The 26160-nt window shown below is 42.4% G+C and overlaps 1 protein-coding gene across 5 annotated transcripts in view; it reads left to right on the top strand.

The window, feature by feature from the left end:
- The first annotated feature begins 8004 nt into the window (after positions 1-8004).
- The window catches only part of RUNX2 (RUNX family transcription factor 2), a 157869-nt gene continuing 139713 nt past the window's right edge, over positions 8005-26160 (top strand). For 2 of the 5 annotated variants that reach the window (XM_085057064.1, XM_085057063.1), the window contains exons 1-3: positions 8009-9623; positions 16685-16841; positions 22810-22914. In XM_085057064.1, coding sequence (XP_084913190.1) covers positions 9324-9623; positions 16685-16841; positions 22810-22914 — 562 coding nt within the window. In that variant the 5' untranslated portion in view covers positions 8009-9323. Of the gene's footprint in view, positions 9624-16684; positions 16842-22809; positions 22915-26160 lie in introns of all 5 variants that reach the window. The other 3 variants (XM_085057061.1, XM_085057060.1, XM_085057062.1) reach the window with 3 other exon arrangements.

The following is a 26160-nucleotide window of genomic DNA, read 5'->3' as shown; positions in this document are numbered from 1 at the left end:
CCTTCCTACTTCTTCTTCTTCTTCTTCTTCTTCTTGCTTAGTATTCATGATAAATAGTTATGTGTCTATTGGATCTTAAATGGTTATGTCTCTATTGGACCTAGAGCATAAAAGGGGGAGAGGAAGGGGAGCATGGAAGGAGTGTGATGATGGGAATACAAGGTGGGCAGCCAGGAGAAGCAGTGTCTGTCCCATTCTAATTTACTTTGAGATACAGAGCAAACAGCTTTCTGACTTACTAAACATTCTGAACATACTGAGAGCTCTCTGTTTATTTCAAATGTGTAAAATGCCATAACTTGCCAGTAAATGGAGCTGGGCATGCAAGTGCGTGTATGCAGATAACATATTAGTTACAAGAATTATAATTGTCCTGTCATTATCTTTTCTTTCTTTCCTGAACCAGAGTGAATGTTCCATAATCTAGCAAGAATCTCATGATAAGTAATGTTAGAAATAGCTTTTTTTTTTCTTTTTTAGCTGCCAACTGTCTATTTTAGACATAACATCACCCTTTACTGTAGGCTTCCACATAAAAGCAACATGAACAGTAATGTCTCTAAGCAAGCATGAATGATTGGCTGCAGATTCTTTACCAAAAAGGGAATTTATTTACTCCACACAGGTCATAAATTTCCTTAGAAAAACTATCAGTGGTAATCTACATGTGGTGTTTAGTAAATAGAGCTTTCCTCTGCTTCCCTCAGTCCATGTTCTTCAATTGTCAGAAACAGTGGAAGACATTTCTTTCATGCCTAAAAATATAAATTATTCCAGCTCTCTAAATGTAGTAGAAATTATGAGCTGAAAGACTTGACATGTTCTTTACCAAGATGAACATTTAAACATGGAAATCTGAAAGGATAAGGTGAGTAACCAAAAGCAGCAAGTTAGCTAAAGTCTTGCCCCTGATTCTCTTATGTGAATCAGCATCTTATTCCATGAATGCTCCCATTGAAATCAGTGGAACTGCAGACAGAATGAGAATTTTCTTTTTTTGCTTACCAAGTCTTAAAAAAAAAAAAAAAAAAGGATGGGATCTGCCTTTTCATGTAATGGGCTTTTATCTGCTCAAAAATCGCGCTAACCTCGGGGTGCCAAGCACAGTATCTTTGAAAGCATTCCAGGGATGGGAAGAGCTGCTCTATCTTCTCCACTACAAAGGGAAGCTTGGTAGTAATGAGAGCTGCTGTGGTCTTCCAAGAAAGGTTTTGCATCTGCATTGCCCCCTCTGAGGACCTCTTGCTTGTTCCTCCTGGATAATTCCAGGTTATGTCATCCTTCTTGTATTTCAATTAGGAGTGTGACTGTCTTCATGATGAGTTTTGCCACAAAAAGACAGAAGGATTCTCCCTTGCTTTTCAATATGTGCATTTAATAAATTATCTAAATATCTATAAGGTAAACTAGAATAACAGGTTTTGGTATTGCATCACATAAGCTCGTAGTATCATAATCCTCCTAATATGCCAAGGTCAGAGAACCTTATTCATATTTGAATGTCTTCTGTTCATGGTGAAAATTTTAATTATTCTCAATCCTTCTAGGGCCTGACCAGCATCTGAAACAAATAGTTTAAAACTTATCATGCTTATAATAACTGAATTATGAAGTGTGTTGTGAAAGAAATGTCCAGAATTTGTACATGACTATTTTTTCTATCACTTCAAAACAGACTATTGAAAAAAATCTGTAGAGAACTTTGACTTCTGAACTAAGAGTATAAGCCAGATTTCAGCCTGTAAGGAATTTTTATGGTTGAATTATAGACTTCCAAAAGACACAATTTAAAACTGAACTGCTGACAGTCATACTGATTATATTTTTTATAAACTACTATTAACTAGGATGAGACCTTAAAGGAGGAATAGATCCCATCTCTATCTGCTGACTCAAGGGTTTCTTATCCTTTCTTCTAAAAGAGTGCAGCCTACTGTCAGGGACAATATTGGTCAGACTAGACTGACTACAGATCCAATCCAGTCTAGCAAGCCCAGTGCTGCTATGGAGGCTTTGCAAAAGTCAGCTGCCAACTCCTCCATCTGTACTGAGCACGCGCGAGAAAAACCTCAACAATTTTTCAGCAGCTTTTAACTCAGCCAAGTTCGGGTGGATCCTTTTGGTCAGGGGCAACAAAAGGAACTTATCTGCTTTTTCCTCCTTATCCCTCTCCTACTCAGTAAAACTCCCCATCCCAGCTCTGAAATAGATACTGGGATGAAATCTTAAAGTGTTGTGAAACAACGTGTTTTCTCTTAATGCTGCTCTTAGAAGCAGCAAAAGTATTTCTGCTGCAGGTTTCCAAAAAACTCAGCTTGAGGCAGACTCAGGATTGAAAAGCTCATCCTGAGCAGCTAAAAATTGGCAAGGTTATATGAGTGAAAACAAGGTCTTATACTGGAAAGTGGTAGACAAGCTTAACTGCAGATACTGCTGGCAGCTTCACCTACAATGTTTTTTCTGCCAGATCTTTGTCTTCTATTACTAGAGAGAATCATTCCTGTGATGTCTAATGTTCTGTCACCTGCCCTTATGGCTTGTTTTTGGACTGGCACTGTTGTCTCCTGTGACTTGGCTGCCAATTCCACAACACTCGACTTAAGGAGTTGCTCCCATTCTGCTCCCACACCCAAGGCCTGAAGGCCACACCTGATGTGGGGCACACACATATTTCTGCCAAGATGTAAGCAGGATGCTCAGCATTTTCAGGATTACATTATGTTACACTGTAAATACAATTAATCTTGATGCCCTGGTCTGGCCTGAATGAACTTTCAGGAAAGAAAGGGCAAAAATAGTTTTTGTAGTCCACAAAGAGGTAGTTTGCTGTGGCCATTATGCTTATTCTACATTTGCCATTGCCATGTGTTTTCTTCTATTTCACTCCCATAGACTCTACCATCTCTTTCAGAGTTTTCTATTTTCATCTTTTTTAGAACAAGCCTGTCACTATTCATTGCTTTTCCAATGCTTCAACTTCAAATCTTGTGCTATTAAGAGAGACTTCTTTTCTGCCGTCATGCTATTGAAAATGGATTTACAATGCAAATCATCATCATTGCAACACTGAGAGAGTAAATGCAAGGATCTGGTGCTGTGCTTGTGGTTAGAAACACTAAAAACCCCTCTCCCACTAGAGACTGACTTATATCATGTAGTATCTCCTGCATGATCTTTATGGAGCTTGTATCTGGCCAGAGAGCACTTCATTAGACTCTTAAAAAACAGCATGCAAAATTTAGGGACTCTGCAAGGTTCCAAATTGTATAAATCCTTTTTAATTATGGTTATACCACCCACTTTCCCCATAGTTAGTCAAGAGAACCAGTTTTTACGAAGGTCAACAGAAAAAATAACTGTGAAGTTTCTGGCTCATGCTGCTTTTACATATGCTGAAATAAGGAAAAAAAAAATTTAAGATCTCATTTTTTAGCCTTTCTATCTCTAAAACAACATACTGATTTCATCTGAATTAATCCAAGGCAAAAAAAGATCCTTTTCCTCACTCTGAAATTAGTTAAACAGAAGTTGGAAGGAGACTTAATGGAAAAGGACAAAGTTGCTCTTGCCATGAAAAATGACAGTTCGTCCCTAACTATGTAGACCCTAACAACTTCCTACAGTTAATTTTCAGTTTGCATTTTGCAATTAAAAATATATATATATATTTGAGAATGACAGGTCATACATTTTTCTAATCCTATTACATGTTCAAGACTTTTAGTGCCAGAAAGCACAGGTCATACTTTCTCTTTCAAAGGCCGTTACAGGATGACGAGTAGGGCGCCGTTTCTTCCCCTCGTGATGATGACATGGTCATTTGCTGCTTTAAACCTCTCTGAAATACATGCAATCCCAATGGGGCATGAGAGGCTGCAGACAGGGAGGGAAATGGGAGAACTCTACAGGACGACCCACAGCTAAGCTTGCAGTCCCTGCTTATTAGAGAAGCAGAAAATACATCATTTAGGAAAAATACAGAAGCAGTAATTGTTTACTTCGTTGTCTGTATAGCCCATGTTTTGCTGTGTGCAGTGGAAAAGCCAACAGTGTTTCAGCAGGGACAGGGCAGGTTTCCCACCAGATTTACAAATTTTCTTTCCTAGTATTACTAGATGCTGAGCCCTGCTCATCTTTGGACCTCTGAGAATTTAACACGTTTTTTTCTATGCCTAAAAGGTATACGGTAATTGTTAGGACCTCACTTTATACTGAAGAAAAATTTGCTAAAAGTCTTGTCTGAAGTCCCAGAGCATTCAGCATCAAATCCTGAGATAGAAAACAAGAGCCTCAGCTCTCAGTCCTCAATTCCTACTGAAAATACCGGAGGAAAAAGTAATATTCTCCAGGCTCATTTTTCTTTAATGAAATTATTTTCTAGCCTTTCAAACTTTTATGCTTTTGTTTATATCTGGCACTATCAATGCTAGAAAGCAGTTCATAGTGGTGAAATATTAAATGCTTTCAACTAGTTGCAGGACAAAAAGAATCTTCTTTTATCTGGGCAGGGACGCAGTAGTTAAACAAACCCTAGTAGTCCATAGTCTGAGTAAGAATGCTGCAGTTACAGAGCTCATTGCCACACGCCTACTTAGCAGAGCGAGTAACGTGCTAATGGAGAGTTACTATTTGTCATACTTAAGAAAAAGCAAAGAATAGCTGGGCAAACAGTCAACTTCCAACCAAAGCGAAAGTAAAGCGCTGCCAAGAGACACTGGAGCTTATCTCGCCCCTACTGAAATGAATGGAAATTCAGGCAAAACCTGCTGTAGCATTAAGTTTACTTAAGTTCACATATTTTGGCTCAATGCACAGTTTCACGAGTGAATAAAAAGCTTCGGAAAGGTAGATGTTGGAAACAAGAATATTGGCAATTCTTTCACTATAGTAATAATTGCTGACATTGCTGTAGTCGCTCTGGCTAAAAATATCAAATACAATAACAAACCGAGTGAACCCATTCATTTATTCTCATTTCACAAAGGCTATTTACACACATAGAGAGGCACAAAATAAATTCTGTATTCCTCATATTCGCAGCACATTCCAGCCCAGAAAACTGGCATTGAAACTATTTATTTAGGGAACATCATCCAGGTTAGAATCTTTCATATCTGATAATTATTTTTCATCTTGAGCACCCGGTAGTTACAACAGGAGCGTGCTGGGCCTACATTTCAGAAATGTGAAGGTAAACAAACCCAGCGCTCGTTAAAACATTACCTTTTTGTCCAAAAGCAGTCTAATTATGGCTGTATTCATAACACAGTTAAAAGCGAAAAACGAAAAGACAATTTAAATTGCAGCACGCACTGCCATACTAATGAAAATCCAATATTGTAAAGTGGATCAGAAGGTGTTTGCTAAGATGTAACTTGCAGCGCAAGCACATTTTTTCACCAACCTCCTACAATTCTCTAAGATCTTAAAATATGACCCATTTTGCAACCAGTGCTAAAATTCCGAGAAGTTCTGAAATAAAACCCAAGGAAAGCCGAGCAGCAGGGTTGCTCTCCATTCCAGCCAAATCCAAGCAAACGTTCCAGATTATATATATCATAACATGAATGACTTCTTCTGAAAAATCCCATCCAGCTTTTATGTAGGTCCATAAACATTACTGGTACTTTTATTAATTTGTCCATAACCATTTAAATAAAATTCTAGAGCTCTGAGCTGTGATCTGTTCCAGACTTTAGTAAGTTCCTGTTAAATGTGTAAATGTTCAGCAGAAAGATATTTTTGCACGGAGACTGAAAATCAGCTGTGCCAGATACCTGAAACTTTGTTAGGGCGCTCAGTGGAAAATTTTATTTCGACATTATAAATAACCCTGGACTATTTTAAGTGACCTTAAACTGGTAGCTTCCAATGACTTATTTTAGTTTATCCTAATTAACTTTTTATTTTATTTTAGTAGGAAGAGAGGTGACTGTAAAATTTTTAGTGTGACTAATTAAAAGTGGAAACGTATCTTCTTGTTTGAAATGAAATAAATCATGATTGTCAGGCTTATATAGCATTTGGATATAAAACAACCCCTTGCCTTCTTTCTAGCACCTTTGGAATGGTTTTTAGGGAATGTATTTGAGCCAGCTAAAGAAGGGGGGGAGGAAGCCAAAAGAATCTATGGACATAAATATTTTGCCAAAATAAGTATGAAAAAATATATTTTCTGTATCAAAACCACAGCCAACCAGAGCTTCTGCATATATACTAATCCGTATAGGTGATGAGTAATTGTGCCTTGGAAACGCCTGTGGCCACTTTTGGGGAAAAGCAGATCCCTGTGGTTGTCGGGAGAAGCAGAGCGAGCTCAGGAGGGGTTTGCAGCGTTATCCCCATGAAGCGCGTTTTCCCAACGCGATAGAAAATTTCCAGAGCCTTTTCAACCTCGGGCTGGAAAAAGAAAAGAAAGAAAGAAAATGAAAGAAAAAAAAAATAGAAAAAAAAAGGGAAAAAAAAAAGTTGGGGAAAGAACGGAAATAAAAAAGCGGAGGGCACAGATCCCTGCGAGGCAGTGGGTCGGGGGTGCCGCTCCCCGCGGGAAGCGTGGGAAAGCCGCGGAGCGGAGGGAGGGATGGAAGGATGGATGTGTGGATGGAGGGATGGCTGCAGAGCCGGGGCTGGGTGGGCGCCCGGCGGGCGCGAAGCGGGGGCGGCAGCCGCAGCCGCAGCCGCGGTGCGCGGAGCGAGAGCTCTCCCCTGTGACCGATCGGCGGAGCTTGCGGCTCGTTCTGTGCTCCAGAGCAGAGCGCGGCAGCAGCCGCCGCCGCCCTTGCACGCACCTTCCCCGGGCACGGCCGGGTTTGCCCCGGGGGACAGAAATTGGGGGTAGCGGGGACCGCAAGGCGTGGGGACAGCTCTGCCGCCCGGCGGGAGGAGGGCGCGGAGGCTCCGCGGGTGCGGAAACAGCCCCGGAGGTGCCCCCAGCAGCAGCGGCAGGCACACAGCACACCCCCGAGCCGTGCAGGGGGGCAGCTCCGCCCGGCTTTTGGCTCAGGGTCCGGCGGGACAAGCCCGGCTGGGCTCGGGGCTCGGAGCGGCTCCTGGAAGGGCCAGAGCCCCGCACCCCCAGCGCACACAGACACACACAGCGCCCCGAGTCACACACAGGCGGCGAGCAAGGAGCACACACGCAGCGCCGACTTTTTACAAGAAGGTGGAAGTAGCAAGTCGGAGTAAAGCCTTAGAAATTAGAGGGCGGGTTGTGATAGGCTGTTATCTGCGCGGGGAGGCGGTGACACTTTCATACCATTGGGTATGTAAATGCTTTTTAATAAGATCTGCCCTTTTTTTCTTTTTTTTTTCTTTTTTTTTTTTTTAAGGGAGAAAACAAACCAGACTCCCTTTACCTTAATAGTCTGAAGGGGGTTTTATAGCTTTCATTCATTCAAGGAAATGGTTTAGGCTTTAGACTACCGGAGACTTTGCAAAAAACCCTTTGGCACCAGATTATTCTTACTTTTTTTTTTAATTTTTTTTTTTAATTGCAAACAAGATTTTTCATGCCTTTTTTTTTTTTTTTTTTTTTAATTTAAACAAACAAGCCCAAAAGTGTTAATGGAAAAAACCCGGAGAGAAGTGGAGATCGGAGACCGTCTCCTCCTCCCCCTCTTCCCCGTCCCCCTCCCCGTGGGTGAGAGTTTCTCCTCCTGGGGGGGATGCACATTGGTTTATTTATTTTGAAGGCTGCAGAAGTCTGAGGACTGAAGCACCACGTGCTGCTGACTCTCATCAGCATAATGATCGCCTTAGCCAGAGAGTCCTGTATATATAAACCACAAAAACCTAATCATTAGAAATCCCAGCCTCCAAAAACCACATTCAGGACAAAAAAACTGTGGCGTGGGTTTGTTATTTTTTTTCCGGCTCCTTCATCTTCCCCGACCTCAACTTCTTGGGACCCAAAAGAAGTTTGTTACTTTTGGTTGCTTTTTTTCATTATTATTATATTTAACCCGATTTTCCAGAAAGAAAAATAACTCAAACAAAGCGACATTTTAATTATTTTTTTGCTGCTGTTGTTCATCAAGGGCGGAAAAAAAAAAGCAAGATTTTTTTCGCTTATTCAACTCAACGGACTTGGATCCAGCAGCGACTTCATGTGAAGGACCGGGCTGCACCGAGGCTGCCTTTTCCTAGAATTTGCTTGGTCATATTTTAGAAATCAGCCTAAGGAGGAGTGTTTTACTGTTGTGTTGATTGTTTTTTTCTCAACTATGATCCCCGCTTTTTTTTCCCTGGGAATCCGAAAGTTCAACTTTTCTTAAGTCTTGATCCTCCGAAAGGAACTAGCTAAAGTCTCTTTTAATTATCACCCCTGTGACTTTCCTCTTCAGCCCAGCAGCCCCAGTAACTTTGTTTCCGCGCCGAAATCGCTTCGGGAGCACCTTTTTTTTGGAGAGGGGGAGCCACTTTTCCCAAGCCCCTTCTCGAGCTCCCGCTTCCTGAAGCCAAAGGCAATAAGCGGGGGAACCCAGCGGCTCCTCGCCTCTGTCCCAGCGAGGCTTTTTGTTTGCTCCTTTTTTTTTTTTTTTTTTTTTTTTTTTTTTTTCTGTGTGTGTGTCCGGAGGAGGAAGATTTCTTCGGAGGAAACCGGGACGTTCCCCTGAACCCCCCCTCTCCTCTCCGCTCCTCTCCTCTCCGGGGCTGAGTTACGCCACGATTCTGGCGGCCACCAGCAGCAGCAGCCCAGGAAGCTGAACCAGCAGCAAGTTCTACTTCTCCCAAGACAATCTTTGGAAAACCCGAAAAGGAAAAGAAGACGGGGAGGGAGGGGAAGAAAAAAGGAAAGAAACTCGAGCACTTGAGGGAAGAAGCGGTGGCTAGAAGGAGGGAAAAGAGCAGAGAGACTGTGCGAGAAGGAAGGAAGGAAGGAGGAGGAGAAGCAGCAGCGCTTTGCAGCTGGGCAGAAGCCGGGACCATGCAGTTTCCAGCCGGGCTGTGATGAGAGGGGCAGCCCCGAACCCACCGCCAGCCTTTGCCTCCTCGCTGCTCCAGGCTGCAGGCGCCCCCAGACCGGCATCCCCCCTCGCCCCGTCCATCTTTCTTTAAAAAAACAAAACAAAACAAAACAAAAACAGACTGAGATTTTTTTTTTCCTCGTGCGTTGAATCCGCTCCTTTTTTTTTTCTCTTTTTTGTCTGATTTGCTTTTTTTGCCCCTTATCCTCACCCCTCCACTTTTTCATTCACCCCTTTTTTCGCTAGATATATTTTTTTTCTACAACCCCCACCCCCCACTACACGCCTCCTCTACGAGCGATCCCCCTACCGCTCCCCCCCCCCCGCCCCCCAATTCGCTAACTTGTGGCTGTTGTGATGCGTATTCCCGTAGATCCCAGCACCAGCCGGAGGTTCAGCCCCCCCTCCAGCAGCCTGCAGCCCGGCAAGATGAGCGAGGTCAGCCCGGTGGTGGTAGCCCAGCAGCAGCAGCAGCAGCAGCAGCAACAGGACGCGGCGGCCGCCGTGCCCCGGCTGCGCCCCCACGATAACCGCACCATGGTGGAGATCATCGCTGACCACCCCGCCGAGCTGGTCCGCACCGACAGCCCCAACTTCCTCTGCTCCGTCCTGCCCTCGCACTGGCGCTGCAACAAGACCCTCCCGGTGGCGTTCAAGGTGAGACACCCCCCTCCCGCAGCCGCCCCGGCTCGGGATGCTCCCCCCGCGCCCCCTGCGCTTCCTCCCGCAGGGGCTTCTGTGCCCCCCCGGCCCGCAGTGTCTGCGGTGATGCCATCCTGAAGGAGCTTCTGTGCCCCCTGGCCCGGAGGGATTTCTGTGTTTGTGTCCCGCAGTGTCTCCTGTTCCATCCCCGGCCCCGTCCTACAGGGGCTTCTGTGGCCCTTGGCCCGCAGGGACTTCTGTGCCCCCCGCCTTCGTCCTTCGGTTCCTTCTGTGCCCCCCGGCCCGCAGGGACTTTTGTGTCCTCCCCCGGCCCTCAGGGGCTTCTGTGCCCTCCCGCCCCCTCTCCTGCAGCATCTCAGTGCCCCACCAGCCCGTAGGGGCTTCTGTGTCCCCCGCCCCTCCCGCGATGTCTCCGGTGCTCCCCGGGCTGCAGTGCCTCCTGTTGCCCCCCTCACCCCCCAGCCCCGCAATGGCTCCCCGTGCACCCCCATCCCGAGATTCCTCCTGTGCCCCCGCGGCCCGGGGGGCTTCTCTGACCGCCCAGTCCTGTAGTGTCTCCTGTATTCCCGCCCCACCAAGTGTCCAAGTCTTGCAGTGACTTCTGTATCCTCTCACCGTCCTGTACCTCCTGTACCCCCATCCCGCGATGTCTCGGGGTGCAGCCCCCGCAGTATCTCTCATCCCCTTCTCCCGGTCCTACCGTGGCTCCCGTGTCCCCCGTCCTGCTGCCCTTCCTGTGCCCCCCGTGCGCCAGCTCTGCCCCTCTCACCCTTGTTGTGCCCCCGGTGCCCCTCATGCTCTGCCCCCACCCCGGAGCCATCCCGTTATCTCCATCCCCGCGGGCCGTGCCGGCGTGTCCCTTCCGCAGCCCAGGGACACCTTGTGCCCCCCTCAGCATCCCCCCGGGAGACACCCCCTGCTTCCCACAGCTCCTCTCCCCGGGCTTTTTAAAAAAAAACACGCTGCTTTCTCTCCCTGAGGAAGGAGGGATTCAGCCCTCGGCCGGAGCTCAGTGTGGCATCTCCCCACCCGAGAAACCTGTCCCTGACCCACGGGGTGCCCATTCCTCCCTCTCTGCTCCCGGGACTGGGACTGGAGGATTTGGGGTGGCTCTGAAGCGTGCGGGGGGCGGCTGGAGGCCGAGAGTCAGGCGGGAGTGGCAGAGTGGGATCGGGGCTTTGCCTTCCACCAGCTCGGGCAGAGATGGGACAGGGAAAGGGGGCACAGAGCACCTGGGGGGGACACGGGGCCCCTTCACTTCTCCTGGTGGACAACCGAGGAAGTGGCTGCCCAGAGACGCACTCCTTGGCAGGGTCGCGCATTTCCATAATAAATCCCACCCCGCTCTGCACCGGGGATGCTGCTTTTAATTTTCTGTCTCCATCCCCACGGCGCGCTAATGAGAGGAAACGATTTTAGAAAAAAAACCTGTAATAATAACAACAATAATCGCGTGCTTTAAAGAGAGCCTTTTTCCTCCCCTAGCAATATTTCCAAGTGTTCCCCCTGGAGTTTTCCCTCCCGTGGCTTTTGGTAGGGAGGGGGCAATGGGTGAGGTGTCCCCATGTGCCTTCCCGAGAGCAGGGCGTGGGTCAGAGTGTGGTGGGGTGGCCTTGCGAGGTCTCAACAGACCCACATTTTCCTGTGAAAAATAGCACACCTGGAAATCCCTGAAAAGACAGGAAAGTTTGGAAACTGTCTCATCCAGCACGTTCCAGAACATTGCCTTGTTCTTGTGTTTCCCGACTGCCAGCCATGTTATCATGGCCGTTTGTCGGGGCAGAAATGGTAGAAGTGGTTAAATGAGCTCCTGTTCTAAAGTGAGTGGTGATAAAGATGGGGCTTTGCTTTGAAGATGTTAAGGGTGTGCGGGTGAGGCTTGACTAAAGTACTCCAGTGTGTGGGAACAGCTTGGAGAGGCTGGAATTGCGGGAGGAACCCTTTGCACAGGGCCTGCTTGTGCAGGACATGACGGTCGGACTGAGCAGACATGGCAGGAAAATGGGGTGTCTTTTGACTTCATGGCTTGGTGTGGCACTCAGTGGTCTCTAGGTGTGGATCGCAGTGATTCTGATTCAGAGGGGCTGCAAGGCAAGGAGGAGGAGCTTTCAGAGAATTGTGATTATAATTTAATTGAGCGCTAGATTAGGTTGGTGTTACAGTTACTCTTTAAAGCAGGGACACGGGAGCTGTTTCATTATTGTGCTCACGTTGCTGCTCTCATTTGAGGTGTCTGAGCCTTCTTCTACCTCACAGCAATTCAAAGGATGCGGTCGCAGCTCATTAGAATAAGGGAAAGATCTAAACTAAATATTAAAGTATTTAGAATATTATTACAATAAGAATGCTTACATGTGATGAAAGGGTAGACAGAGGACTAGACTGTTTTCCAATCTTTTCGTGTTCATATATATTCATATATGTATTTATATGTCTTATATATGGGTCCTGTGTTTGATTGCTGACAGGGCGATACAGATCTGACCGATTTTCGGATGCATCAGAGGCACACGTTGCCCCTTGCACCCAGCTGCTGTGGGTGCAGCTGTGTTTTCATATGCAGTATGCAACTTTTTAAAATATGCCAAAATTATATAAGCCCTTATATACCTGTAAAATATTTTGAAATTCGCTTGAAATACTTTTGACCATTTAAAAAAAAATTATTTCATTTTTCAAATACAACTTCCATGCAGCTGCCCAGTAGTTTTACACCAAAGGAGCTGCATGTATCATACAGTGAAACACTTGACTGTGTTGCAACAGAGTGGGAATCAGCTCTGAAAGGGAAAAAAGAGACAGATTTGAGCTATAGAAATCTCAGCTAAACAATAACTTGAAAATGAAATAGCTCACAGACAACACTCTTTGTGAAGTTTTATTGCCAATAAATAATATGTTGATGATAATGTTTTGAGTGGTGTGTTAAGTGTGTCATAATTCTCTTGCAACGATCTTGAGCGAAAACGTACGCTGGATATAGCACTGTTTTAATTTAAAAAAACAGATATAAATCATATGCAGGAGAGGAAGTATGTTATAAACAGTGCTGGCTTTGATTATAATTTTTTGAAATAGTGTTGGCTTAGCATTAGGTTTGAATTTTAAGTATTAATATTTGCACACACTGGGGAGGGAGTCCCTGTCGTGTGCTCACTAACAAGATTGTTAATGCAGACTGGTTTTGTGGAGAAGAGTAGACGGATACCTACTAATACAGCTTTAGCTATTAATATTCCAGCATAAAACAAATTGATACTGTGCACCCAGGTCCAAATCATATTCACTTCTTAAACTCAGTAGCCAGCATTACTTTATTTGAGTCAAGTAATCAGAATTTGGCCCCTGTGTGGGAGTTTTTACTGCAAGTCATAAAGACCCAGACTGCCACGTTAGAGGTTACAGGTGACTTCTGCAGGATGCTAATAGCAGCAAAGAGTTTTAGTGGACCTAAAGGAAGGGGAAAAAATGGGATGTGGAGTCTAAAACGTCTCCCCAGTAGCACCACAGTAGTTCAGGGTCTGTCAGCATTTCCCTCCAAACCCCAATTTTTGGAGTTTATAACTCAGCTGTTTTAAATAGCTTCAAGCTGAAACCTGCTGTATAAATTGTCAGCCCAGATGTAGGTTTTGAAACAAAAAGTAGCGTGAATCAGTTATTCTGTTTTAAGTTACAGAACACTGAAATATTTTTAATAGTATCAGATGCTCTTTTGGCAATGTCTGGATAAAGCATTCTCAATACAGAAGATTTTACATTCAGAGGCTGTTTGAATTCAGTGCTTTTCAAGAAAGCTGTTGAAGTGGCAGACATCAATGTTTGAGAGGAACTAGTTAGCATGTATGCTAGTGATGGCCATTTTTTTTCCTTTAAACAAGAATTTTACTCTGCAAAAAGTCTGAGTACCTGCTGTTGTGTAGGAGTTTTGCTTTGTGCTTATAACTTCCGTCTTCAGGCTACATACTTTGACCAGTTTAAATCCCACTGGACCGAAACCGGGCAAACAGGTTGCCTAACCAGAACTGTGCTATGCAAAAACCACAGAGTTATTTTCAACTCATAAGAATTGGTTTGGTTTTATTTTGGGTCTTCATGTACCTTTTTGAGCTCTAGTTGAAAGAAAAAAGAAAAAAAAGGAAAAAAAGAAAAAAAAAAAAAAGAAAAATCTACCTTAAATCATCAAAATGTGTATGGAGTTTAATATGGAAAATAAAGATTTTGAAATAGTAGAGATATTGAGTCTTAAAGAATAGGTAAGGAATGCGCACTGTGGCTACTTCTAATCTTAAACTTTTTATATAGTTCTTACTCATTTCACAGTGTATTTATGATCCTCTTTCTCAGAATATGTAATTAATTTTGTATTGATACGTGGCGTAAAATTGCCAAATCAGGATTTATGCCAGCAGTCTTTCAATATGTACAGTTGTTTTTGAAAATTCTCAAAATGACGTGTATTTCTTCGGGTTTCCAACTTGTTTTGCGAAGCTTTTTTCCTACCCAGTGCTACTATGCAACTGTGCAATAGTATTATGTTATTTTGTGGCAAGAAAAGTATCGAAGTATGAAAAGAAAAAGCCTTTTACTCCTGTTGCGTGGCACGGGAGCTTCCCATGTTAAAAGGCTTTATTTTATGAGCCAAAGTTTTTATTTTTGCCTCTGGTTTCAGTTTGTCTTGTGCTTTGGTGCTCTCTGAAGGAGGTGAGCAGTGATGCTGCATCCAAAGCTTCTCGGTAACGATGCAGCTCTCGATGAGTTGCGATCGCCCGGCGATGGCAGCAGCACGTGCAGCTCTGGGCTGATGGCTAAGCTGACAAATCGAGCTGACATCGAGTGGAAAGGGCAGGGAGGAAAGCTCTGAAAAGCAACAGGGGACAGAGGGGAGCTTTTTAAGGGATTTTGCTCCCTCCTGACAGGTGTTATAAGCTGTAGCTGGGTTTGGGACGGAGATGGAGCTGTGATGGTGCTGCCTGCCTGTGCTTTGGGCACCTGGGGAGAAGGAGGTGAGCTGAGGCTTCAGGCACCTCACTCCCTCTTCTGAGGCCTTGGCAGCCTTGTGCGTCCTGCTGTGCTCTCAGGTGCTTTGCATTTCTGGAGTTAATGTGATTTTTTGTTGTTGTTTTGTGAGGTATGAAAAGCATAGGGTGCAACTCCCAGGGATGCTGATGGGCACGACAAGACTGTCCAGAGATAACGTGCTCTGTTGCAGACTGGGAAGGGAGTGGTTTATAAGTAGTCTCAAGCCCCATACTTCACAGTTTAAACCAGTATCCATTTCTTAATCATTAGACTCAGCTCTGTAATCTGTTCACCAGATTATTGTTTGTTATTTGATTAGTATTTATTATTCCTTACACCTGGCTTTGAAGCTGTCAGACCTGGTTGCTGCCAGACCCAAGGCAGAGAGTTTTTGGGACCTTAGATCTTAGCCACAATGATGGTTCATCTGTTTTTATGCACAAGGACTTTCATATGACTTTAAAGTAAAATCTTTGTTTGATACGTGAAGACCTTACAGTAGTTTGTGGCAAAATTTAGCTTTTAGTTTTGGGTGGTATTACCTGGTGTTTAATGGGAAAAAAAAAAAAAGAAAAGCAGATAAACCCTTTTCAAACAGCATTTCAGCTTTGCATGCTTCTTTCTCTTCAATATTAATTTAAAATAAGACAAGATATAGTTTTCAGTAATTTGGCCGATTTCTGTATTATTGTAATTACTTTTTATTGTTTTAGTGAAACACTGTACAGTTCACTGGACCACATAATGATCTCCCTATATATCCAGAACTCCTCATTCTTTCCACTGAATTAATATCACCTGTAACCTGCAATTATTAGTTTCAGCCAGAATCATTTATGGAAAAGACATTTCAGGAAGGCTATATGACAGAATGTAATATATATTTTAGGAGACAGAATAAATTACTCTGAACAATATAAAAACTCATATCTGACCATATAAATTGGTAGTTACTGCAAGGGGAGAGACTTTGTAGCTCAAGATATTTTTTTCAAGTTCTGGCTCAGCCATGCAATATTTCTGAATCTCTTCTTGTTATAAATTTATTTTCAGCATCAGAATTAGCCAACTGGGGAAAAGGATGTTATTTTATTAATACTTTTGTGGACTTTTTTGCCCCATGTGTATATTTTCTTCCTAGTAACTTAACATTCCTGTTTAACTTTATTTTTGCTTTAAAAAGCCACAATGCACTAACACTGTAGGTATTCGTGGTGTTTTCAAGTCACAAGCTGTCTGTTCCATGACATTTATTTAATCAGATGTTGGAGCACTATACAACCACTGAAGCATAAAAGGGAGACTATCAGGTAGCTGGAACATAAGGAGAAATGAAATACTTTGATATATTCTGTTCACCCGTCCTGGAATTTGAGGGAGGTATCAGCACTAACCACATGCGACTCTTGCAAGCACTATGAAAATTTACATGCCTGCAAGGAAATACAGCTTTGTTTTATATTGCACATGAGGAGTTTGAATTCCAGCCATAAAGTGCTCCATTGCAGAGCGTGTTGGGCGTAGAGCTCTGCCTGCTGGTGCCCCGAGTGCCACTCCTGGGATGGGTGGATGCAAAGTTCTCTCTGGCTTGAAGCCTGAGGAGCTCAGGGGTCAGGGTGATGGGTGCAACCAGTGCAGAACTGAATCTGGGTGATAAGTCTGCTAATACTGAGTTCTACCTTTCCATTTTAAATGCTTTCCCATGCATAATTTACGGATACAAGCCTTGCCTCGTGCTCTCTCGCTGCTCCCTGCTTGCTAAGAACAAAGTTGGCCTTCAGAAAGCATTAAAGCGTGCACTCGACATGAGGATGTTGAGTGTTTCTGAAGAACTGCAACAATGAAGAAGCTCTGAGAACTGGAGACAACACACGATGTTTCTGTGTTTGATGTGGCACTTTGTTCTGCGCAAAGCGAGTACCAAACCCCTCACCACAGAGCTTAATCACAAGTGTGGCAGCCTGCAGAGCTGGGGGGGAAACTCACACCTCCAAAGTGTGGCTTCACCAGTCATGATTGTGTCCCCATTTTCACAGGTGGTGGCCTTAGGAGAAGTGCCCGATGGGACGGTGGTGACCGTCATGGCTGGAAACGATGAGAACTACTCTGCAGAGCTGCGCAACGCTTCTGCTGTGATGAAGAACCAGGTGGCCAGATTTAATGACTTACGATTCGTGGGCAGAAGTGGAAGAGGTAGGCCACTGCCTTTTACATGTCCATAATCACATGTAAAACAATGCCTAGATGTCAAACTTACTTTGCAGTGAAATGCTGATTAACCCATAAATCCATTGTTCATCAGAATCACAGAAAAGTTTTGTTTTTAAGGGACCTTAAAGCTCATCTCCTTCCAACCCCTTGCCATAAGCAGGGACCCCTTCCCCACTAGACCAAGTTGCTCAGGTTGTCAGCCTTTTTTTTTTTGGAGGGATGTACATACATTTTTTTGTCAGACTTCAGCATTTGCACAAAGCAAGTTTGGAGTCTCTGGAATCACGTGAAAAATGATTCAGGGAGTACCTGCTTCCCTGTTTGAATCACACAGGAAGGCTGGAAGGAAAAGGGACTATCTGTGATCCAGGTTATGCAGAGTCAGGGGAGTGTATTTCGGGCCATGGCAGTGAGAGGTGGAGAATTCCTTTTAGCAGTAGAGCTGCTTCTGAAGTTGTTGTAGAAGACCTGCAATTAGGGGGATTTTGCATATCACATGCTCTATAGGTTATATTCTTTAGGGACTTAAATCTTTCAAGGCTTAACAGCTGTTGGTGAAAAGCTCGCTAGTGGCTTCTCTGCCCTTTAAACCAAACTGTTGATAACCTGTGAAAATCACCCCCACTTTTCTTTTTAGTAAACTGGTTGACTTTTTATGAATTGCTGGTAAGCTTGGACTTGAACTAAACTTAACCTTTGCTTTAAATGCCAGGATAACTTCCAATTTTTTTAATTTTTTTTTTTAAAAGATGTAGAGTGCTGTCATTGTCTTCCAGCTCTTTAGGAGCTTCCTATAATCTGGAAACTGCACTGTACTTATAGAAAGGTTTTTTAGTCATTGCAAGTTTGCAAGAATTCTTCTTTAAGGGTCTCACAGAAGCTTTGAAACTTCAGGGAATGATTGAAAGGATAGCTCAAAGGAAGGTGGCACTGCAGTTTTTGTTGCAGGAATCTTCAGAGTGGTGTTGTATCAGTCATTGATTCAACCGACATATTTTTTTCCTTTATGTATTTGAAGTAATTATTCGGTTTTTTCTAAATTAGCCCTGCATAGGAAAAACCAGAGCAAAAGAAGCAGAATAATTGTGCTGGGAAATTAGCAATAAAGGAAATGTTATAGTAATATTCTTTAGAAAGTAGTTGCAGTTCATCTTTACGAAGGAAAGAGTTTTTGTCAAAAAAAACCCTAAACATATGATGGAGGCCCAGATAGTCTAAATCAGTCAGTACATTTTTACAAGTGCTTTTGTGAAATTGAGCCCATAAGCATGACTTACAGTGAGTATTCTTTATTTTAATGATCTAGCCCAAAATTTTCTTTATCATTTTAAAACTTAAAAAGTATTGATGATAGAGAGCAACTTGAAAGACAGAATAACTTTACAAACAGTAATACAATATAAAGACAGAGTTCATTCCCGTTGTGGATAAGGTATTGTCTATATCTTCCATTTTTCTTATTTCCTTTAAATAGCAGCTTGCTTTGTTATTCTGCTGATAGATTAAGTTTGAAAGTTCTCTGGCTCTGTCACTACTGCTGCCTTACTGTAAAAGTTCAGTAGTGTATCAGCCTTTCAGTAGTGCCGAAAAAGGACTGAAATGTGATGCACTACCTCTGATCTGTGCATTTAATTTCAAACCTATGATATATATTTTTTATTAAAGCGTAGAAAATTAAATATGTGGCCCAAAGCCTCAGTAGATACAGATACAGACACAAACTCAAAGCTCCTAAAATTTGGTTCCAGTAGTTTAATTTATATTTTTATCTAGCAGACTTGGAATAGACTTTTTTCTCTGATCAATCTGAGTAGAATCTATGGAAAAGTGATAGTATACTTTTCAAACCCTCAACATATTTATTTAAGAGACTTCAAAGAAAAACAAAGGGTGTGCACTGTGTTACTATATTGGCTTTCTGAGTTTTGGCTAGTTTCCCAAATAGCAATTTTTATATTTAAAAAAAAAAGTAAAAAAAAAAAAGGGAAGAAAAAAGACAGACTTAACTGCTTGCAGACTTTTCACGCATGGAAGATGAAGAAAGCTTCTTTTGATGAAGTGTAATTATGTCCAAACAGAGCTGACCCCCTCCCCCTATATTTCTTATGATCTTAACGGAAGAAAGTAGGGCTTTTCCTTTGAAGCAGCCGGGACTCGGTGGAGGATCTGAAATGCTGCATTCTCCTGCCAGAGGCAGGATGGAGAAATTGGTCCAGACTTGTCTTCCAGACTTAGAACAGAGAGGGAGAGAGAGAGAGAGGGAAGGAGAGAAGGAGAAAGAGTTATCATTAATGATAGATTTTTAGAGCTCTGCTTAAAGTAGCAGGAAAAGAAAGCAGTAGTTGCAAACAGAAGTGAGAAAACTCCTTACACAGACAAATATCAGTAAATACAAGTCTTGAAGTAGAACAGGAAAAAATAAAGTAATAAAGAAATCACTTTTTGGTGGCAAGAAACTAATCCACACCTGTTCCTGACTTGAGATTTACATCTTTCTAAGCAGCTCATGCTTTGATCTCTGTATCTCTAAATTTGATTGTGAAGTCTGAATCATCAACTTACCACTTCACCTCCTCTCCCACGTTTTTACTTGCTTCCCATGGCTCAATGGAGAAACTCGATTTTTATGCATATTCATTTTGTTTGCCTGACAGATGCTTCACGTTTCTGTTTGCATAATTCCTCTTAAACACCTTTTTGGGATTCATAAGAATAAGTAACCGGAGTGTTTGATGCGAATGCAGCAGTTGTTTGTATGTGGTTTTCAGGCGGTAGCTCACTTTTACAAGCCCAATCCTCAGCACAGAGAAGAAAGAATTCCTGTCTTCAATAAGCAAAGGATCATAACCTTAATTTTGTTGTGTCCCGATACTTTAATCACATTAGCATCTAACTGAAAAAATATGCAACACGCACACACAAGCTGCTGAGTCTCCTTTCAAGCTCGTTTCTGGGGTTTGCCTTGCGCTTCAGCATATGTCCATCTCATCCTCCTCTGTGTCAGCTTGGCTCACATGTGTGAATAACAAAGAATGCACAGTTTAGACACACTGAAGCAATAGCCAGATGACTGCTTGGCTGGGGAATTTAATAAAAGAGAGCTACAATTAGTCTGTAGCCTCTGAAAGTGGATAGTTGAAATGACTAAGGGCAATAAAGAAAGGTGATAAAAAGTGCATTAAAGGATTTTGTAGCTGAGAAGGGATATCTGTGAAATAGCTGTGGAAGGCATCAGCATCACTGAAACAGGGGACTTTAAAAATTTATTTCTTTCTTAATCCTGTAATATGTAAATCATCTCTTGAAAGCTCTGGAGTGCAAAGGCAGGGCTGTGCAGCTCTCCACAATGAAGGGCTCTGTGGTTTATGGAGTGTGAAGGGGCTTCCTCAGTGTTACTTCATCCACAGTTTGATTGGTAAAATACCAGTTAGGGAACAAAACCAGTTTCTTTCTTGAATTAGCTGCTTACCTCTTCGGCTCAGGCTGGCTGAGAGGTGACAGTTCAGAAATTCTCACTGGTGTGGTCCAAATGTAGCTCTTTTTATTAAGGAATGCATTTTTTTTCCTGGCCACTGTATCCTGTTGAGATGTATTTAGTGTAGAAAATCTTGCAGTGCTTTTCTACAGAATGATTTTACAGGATCTTACAAACAGTATATTTTGTTAATTTTTTTGTCATGGTAGACTTTTATAGGGATTCGGTATACAAAGAGAACAATAGCATGGAAGACCATATTCTTCGTTCAAAGGTGTATGGAAAAGCCCCTTTAGTATCTTTGCTACCAGTAATATTCTACTGATCTTCTATGGGTTGCTATGATCTGAATGTCATCAGCATACAGTTTAATAGTCAGAACTTTTTGACTTGGTCAGCTGGTGCCAAAGGAAGTCTTAAACCTGAGCCTGGAGAACTATATATATTCGTGCAGTAGGCTGAATTCCTCTTTGGAGAGGGATAAAAGGCACAGACACTTCTCAGCCCTAAATGAGCAGTGTGGAGGCACTGTAGGGCTACCTCTGTGTTTGTGAAGGCTGCACACTCCCTGCACTGGCAGGACACACAGTTCACCTCTGGGACAGCAGACGGGCAGGACTGGACAAAGACTGGACATCCTAAATGCATCTAACTCTGTTCCTGGGATGAATTAGGAAATAAGTCATTTCCCAGGGAAAATGGGGAAAGCCACCTTCAGCCATGCCACTGGGACAGAATTCAGCCTCCTGAGATTTTTGCATGCTTAAACTGACAGAGGGCAGGTTTAGATTGGATATTGGGAAGAAATTCTTCCTTGTGAGGCTGATGACTCACTGACAGGGGTTGCCCAGAGAAGCTGAGGATGCTTCATCCCTGGAAGTGTTTAAGGCCATGTTGGACGGGGCTTGGAGCAGCGTGGTCTAGTGGAAGGTGTCCCTGCTCATGGCAGGGGGGTTGGAACAATATGATTTTTAAGGTCCCCTCCAGCCCAAACCATTCTATAATTCTATTTGCCAGGGTCCTGACCTTCCCTCTAACCTGCATCTCCCAGAGAGCTGGGCACAGCTGGAGAGCAGCTTCACCTGGAAAATCATTTTACTCTAAATGACAGTTATATTTCCTTTAAAAAAAAAATCCATGTCACATTTTAGTTCATGAAAATTATAGCCAAGACAGTTTGAAGTTACACTCCTGATAATAAATGATGCATGTCTCAGGCAGGTTTGGGGGATATATGACTTGGAGCAGAAAGAAAGACCAATTACTAGATTTGACAGCCAAAGCCCTGTTCTGTATTATGCCTTATATATAAGCTGTTCTATATTAGGGCTGAAAAAACTGCATTAAGTTTGCGCTGTTACATATCGTTTAAGATTTGTGCCTTGATTGAATGCCTTCAGAGTTCAGCGAGAGGAAAAGCCCTAGCAGCAAAAATGCACAAATACACCCGGGGAGGAGGGGAAAAAAAAAAGAGCTTTAAGTGTCTGGTAAAGTAGCAGCTTAAATGAGCATGAAGGCCAAAGATTGCTGACTGTTTTATTGAGTCACTGTTGTACGCCCACCTTTTCCTGTCTTGAAACAGTTTTCAGTTTTGACTATCTGACATGAGTAACCGTTGCATATCTAACAGATTACAACTGTCAGTGAGTCTCCCAAACGGGGGCCAGCGCCTGTGAGAATGTGTGCTCAGACTCAGGCAGCTCCCTTTATTTATTTCTTTTTAACGTTTTCATTCAGCTGAAGGCTGTGGATGATCTTGTGCAATCTCTGCCTGAGTTTGAGCTTTGAAAAGTAAAAAAAAAAAAACAAAACCCAAACCCAACAATGCAGACTGACGATAGCAATGTACGTGCACACAGACATTTCTCACCCTCACAGGAAAGTTGGGGGCTTTCTTGGCATTTCATGGATGGAATATATGTAGGGGAAAAAAGGCGTGTTCCACTAATAGTGATATCATCATATTAGCCCTGGCATAGGAAGGACAGAGACACTGACTCCCTGTTAAAACATCCCCCAGGAGGAAAATATATTCTTTCCTCGTCTTATTGTAGTCAAGTCAAACAAATGAAATGATAAAACTGTGTGAAGTAAATAACATGTGGTCACATTCTGCTCTCTGTCACACAGCTGCGAAACTGGAGTAAATTTTTAAATTATCTGACTTGCTTTGGATTTACACCACTTTCAATGCAGCAAAGAATTTGGCTTGTCCTCAGCAGTGAATCACTTTTGTTCTGTCATTGTATGATGACCCATTATTAAATAAGAAACATTTAGATTGTCAACACATGGACGTATTCTTGACATAGAGTAAAACTGAAGGAGAGGAAAACTCCTATGGTCAGTTATGTTTTTAATTTTCACGATTGTGGTAACGACAGGGAATAATTTTAAACTGATTCTTTACTGAACATGCATGTGACTGTTTTTATGTTGTAATCACTCATTCCTTGTTGTTTTTTCCCTTTGTAGGGAAGAGCTTTACTTTGACAATAACTGTCCTGACAAATCCCCCCCAAGTCGCTACATACCACAGAGCTATAAAGGTTACAGTGGATGGGCCAAGAGAGCCAAGAAGTGAGTATTATATTCTTCTTTTTTGCTCTTATGCCTGCTTAATTGTGTTTAACAGAGACCTGTAAATGAAATATGTATATCTTTGTCAAACACTGGTTCCTGCTCAGCAAAATATGAGAGCGCATGCTTAATTTGGAGTCTATTGGACCACACACATACTTGCATTAAACACACACTTAAGTGCTCGACTGAATTTAGGCAATCCCAAACCTGATTCTCATTCACATCAAGGTCTTGATATATTATCTGCCAGTGTAAATGAGAACTAAACCCACTGTATTTATATATAATCTGATTTAGACATAGTAGATACAATCCTGCAACGTGCTGCATTCCCTGAACTCCTGTAAGCTTCCAGCTGAAGTTTAGAACAAAACAGGAGCCTGATCTTTCAGGATCAGTCCTAGCATAGAGAGGAAATATATAATATAGTGTCTTTTTGTTTGCCCTAAAATTCTTTTGCCATCAGATAATTAATGCACCTGGTTAATCTCATCATACCTGAAGTTGGTTTTCAGCTATGGACTCATCGTAGACCCCCAGGGGCCAAAGAAAGATAAAAAAAGCAGTATATCAACAGCATGGTCTTTGTTTCTTATTTGTGCACAGAAAGTATATTTTATTTAAACATAGTCCAGTAGATTTTCCCTCAGCACATTTATGTCATAGCCATGCAAGCTCACCGAGGATCTATTTGCCATGATTTATCTATTTTGCAATGGCTATACTTTTATGACAATTGTGTTTTGTCATGTTCTAGCAGTTTTATGGGTAGCACTTATTTTTAGACACAGTCAAGTCTGGTTAATCCATCAGGATTTATCTGGCTGTCTCTCTGTCTAGCACATTTAGCTGGTAACCAGTCTCACATCATATGGGTATCACTGATGAGCCAGTTTTTTCTGGAGTTTTTTCTTAATCTAACTAGAAATTACTCTTTCTAAATTGATTGGATTAGCCCAGTATAGCGTTATTTTAATTACACTTAGAGATTAAGAATTATTTGATGAATAACCACATTAAAAGAATCCCTATAATGGAAGCATCTCAAATAATTATTTTGCCTTTGATCTGCACATACAAACGAGACGTTCAAGGAGCTTTCATGGTGTTTTGTTTAAAATACCACAAAGACAGGAGTCGAAAGATGTAGACAGAATTCATGCAGTTAAGTGTTTCTCGTGCCAATACACGCTGCAGAGTCACCTCCTCTTACACCAAGATGGGAACTGAAATGCTCCCTGTAAGAACTGCCCAGGCTGTAGAGTTTCACCTTGAAGAACAGAGAAAAAAAAGCAAGTAGCTCTGGATACATTTCATTGGGTACATACTTGTGGTGCTACCTGCTCACAGCTGAGGAATCCCGATATCACAGCAGGGGGATTTTTCTTCTGTCTTCTTTCTGTGAATCTGTTCCCATTTTTAACTTCCACTTGCAGCTGGTGCTCCATGTAACTTACTTGGAGGACACTGGGGAAGCTGCATTCATGGAGTAAAAAGAGGGGAATAAGTTATATATCATTTAGCTATTCCAGTCTGAGGGCTGCTTCCATCTACTGAGGCATCTGCAAAAGAGGAAATCTCTCAGCAGAGAGATTTGAAAGTGATGTGTGGAGAGTAGTGTGGATTACCCTGTGTAGCATAGAAAGGGACTTTGCTGGCATGGGGATGTTTTGGTGATCAGTGGATTGAAATTGAGTCTGTGTTCATAGAATTTAACAAGATCTCCAAGTTCTGCTGGAATTTTTTACTTTAGACCTGAAAGACCTCTGTATGTGATACCTGTCTGCTGGTTTCTTTGAATAGCTGAGCCTAGGAATGCTCAGTAACTGAGTTCTTATAGTCTAGATGGAGTTATTGTGTCTTTCTTTTTTTTTTTTTTTTTTTTTTTTGGCTTTTTTAAGAAAGTAAAATTTGAGCTTAAATGTTCATTTGAATTGTAATACTTTGGGGAATACTGCAGTCTGGTACTTTCAAGTCATTCTGATACATCTCTGGAATGACTCATTATTAAACATGAATTTGTAAGGAAAGGGTAGCTCCAGTGAGCTCTGGGAGTTTCAGTGAAGTTTTGCTTCCTTCTGGATTAGTGTATATTTATTAGTTTGTTAGTAATCATTCAGTGAATGTATCTGGCATTTATGTTGCATAAGGAAATTCAGGTGATTGGGGGCAATAATGAATTCAAGGAGCAGCTCTAATAGCAAAAATGTTTGTCTTAACAAATTATGTATCGGCAAATAGTGCCCCTCTCTGCCAGCATCTGTATTTCACTTCAGCATTTCAAGCATGTTATCCTAGTTTTCCTCTCTCTGGCAGCTCAACCAGAGCTGTCACATCACAAACAACTTTTTTCTTAATATACACATCTGGCGTTGGCAGTTGGAGCAACTTCATAAGAGCACATGATCATCATTCATTACAAGATTAAAAAGTACCCCATGGCATCATTGATGTTTTTTAACTTTGATCTTTTGCAGTTGTGATTCATCTCAGTTATAAAACTTCCCTTTAAAGGAACACAACTGATGACTTATTAGAACCTTCATTCTAAGGAGTGTAAACATAAAATTATGCACATCTTTACAAAATGTCATTTACTTTGCTGCCAGCTTATCATTTTAAGACATGACATCATGCTTTAGATCGTGAATTTGTAAGGCTTGTTTATAGGCAAGGCACTCTGACCTTTTGTTGGCAAGTTGACTCAAGCAAACGAAAGCTGAGAGGTTCCCAGCAGCAGCAGGAGCAGCAGCAAAGCCATGACAGACATCACAGTCATTTAGAGCCTGACTTCAGGAGTGCTGAGCAGCCGTGGCATGCAGGGACTCCAGTTGGTGTTTTGGATGCTCAGCACTTCAGAAAGTCAGGTTCTTAAATGTAAGTGCCATTTAGTCGTATTAAATGTCTGCTTGTAGAAGCTTGCTGCCTTGCCTCTCTGTTATTATTTGAAAATATTTTAATGGAGAGAGTGATGTCAGGTTGCTCTGTTAGGAGAACTTGCCCGTTTCTATATGAGAAAAGGTCCTCTGATGATTTTTTTCTCAGAGAAGATTTATTTAATTTTACTTAATCTCTTCTAGTCTATCTAGATTACTGTCCAGGGACATCTACTGTGTTGCACAGTTTCTGTGCTGGATTGAGACAGTGCATTGCACTCTGAGTGATGCAGTCTAGAGACAGGGTTGTATAAGATCTTTGGGAATCATTAGGAAATCATGCAGATATTTTTCTCTCCTCATACAC

The sequence above is a fragment of the Lichenostomus cassidix genome, chromosome 3 (genome assembly GCF_008360975.1).
Source record: "Lichenostomus cassidix isolate B80296 chromosome 3, HeHo_3.0, whole genome shotgun sequence".
In the NCBI taxonomy this organism is placed as follows: domain Eukaryota; kingdom Metazoa; phylum Chordata; class Aves; order Passeriformes; family Meliphagidae; genus Lichenostomus; species Lichenostomus cassidix.
Note: the sequence above shows the minus strand (reverse complement) of the source record. Positions and strands in the feature narration are given on the sequence as shown.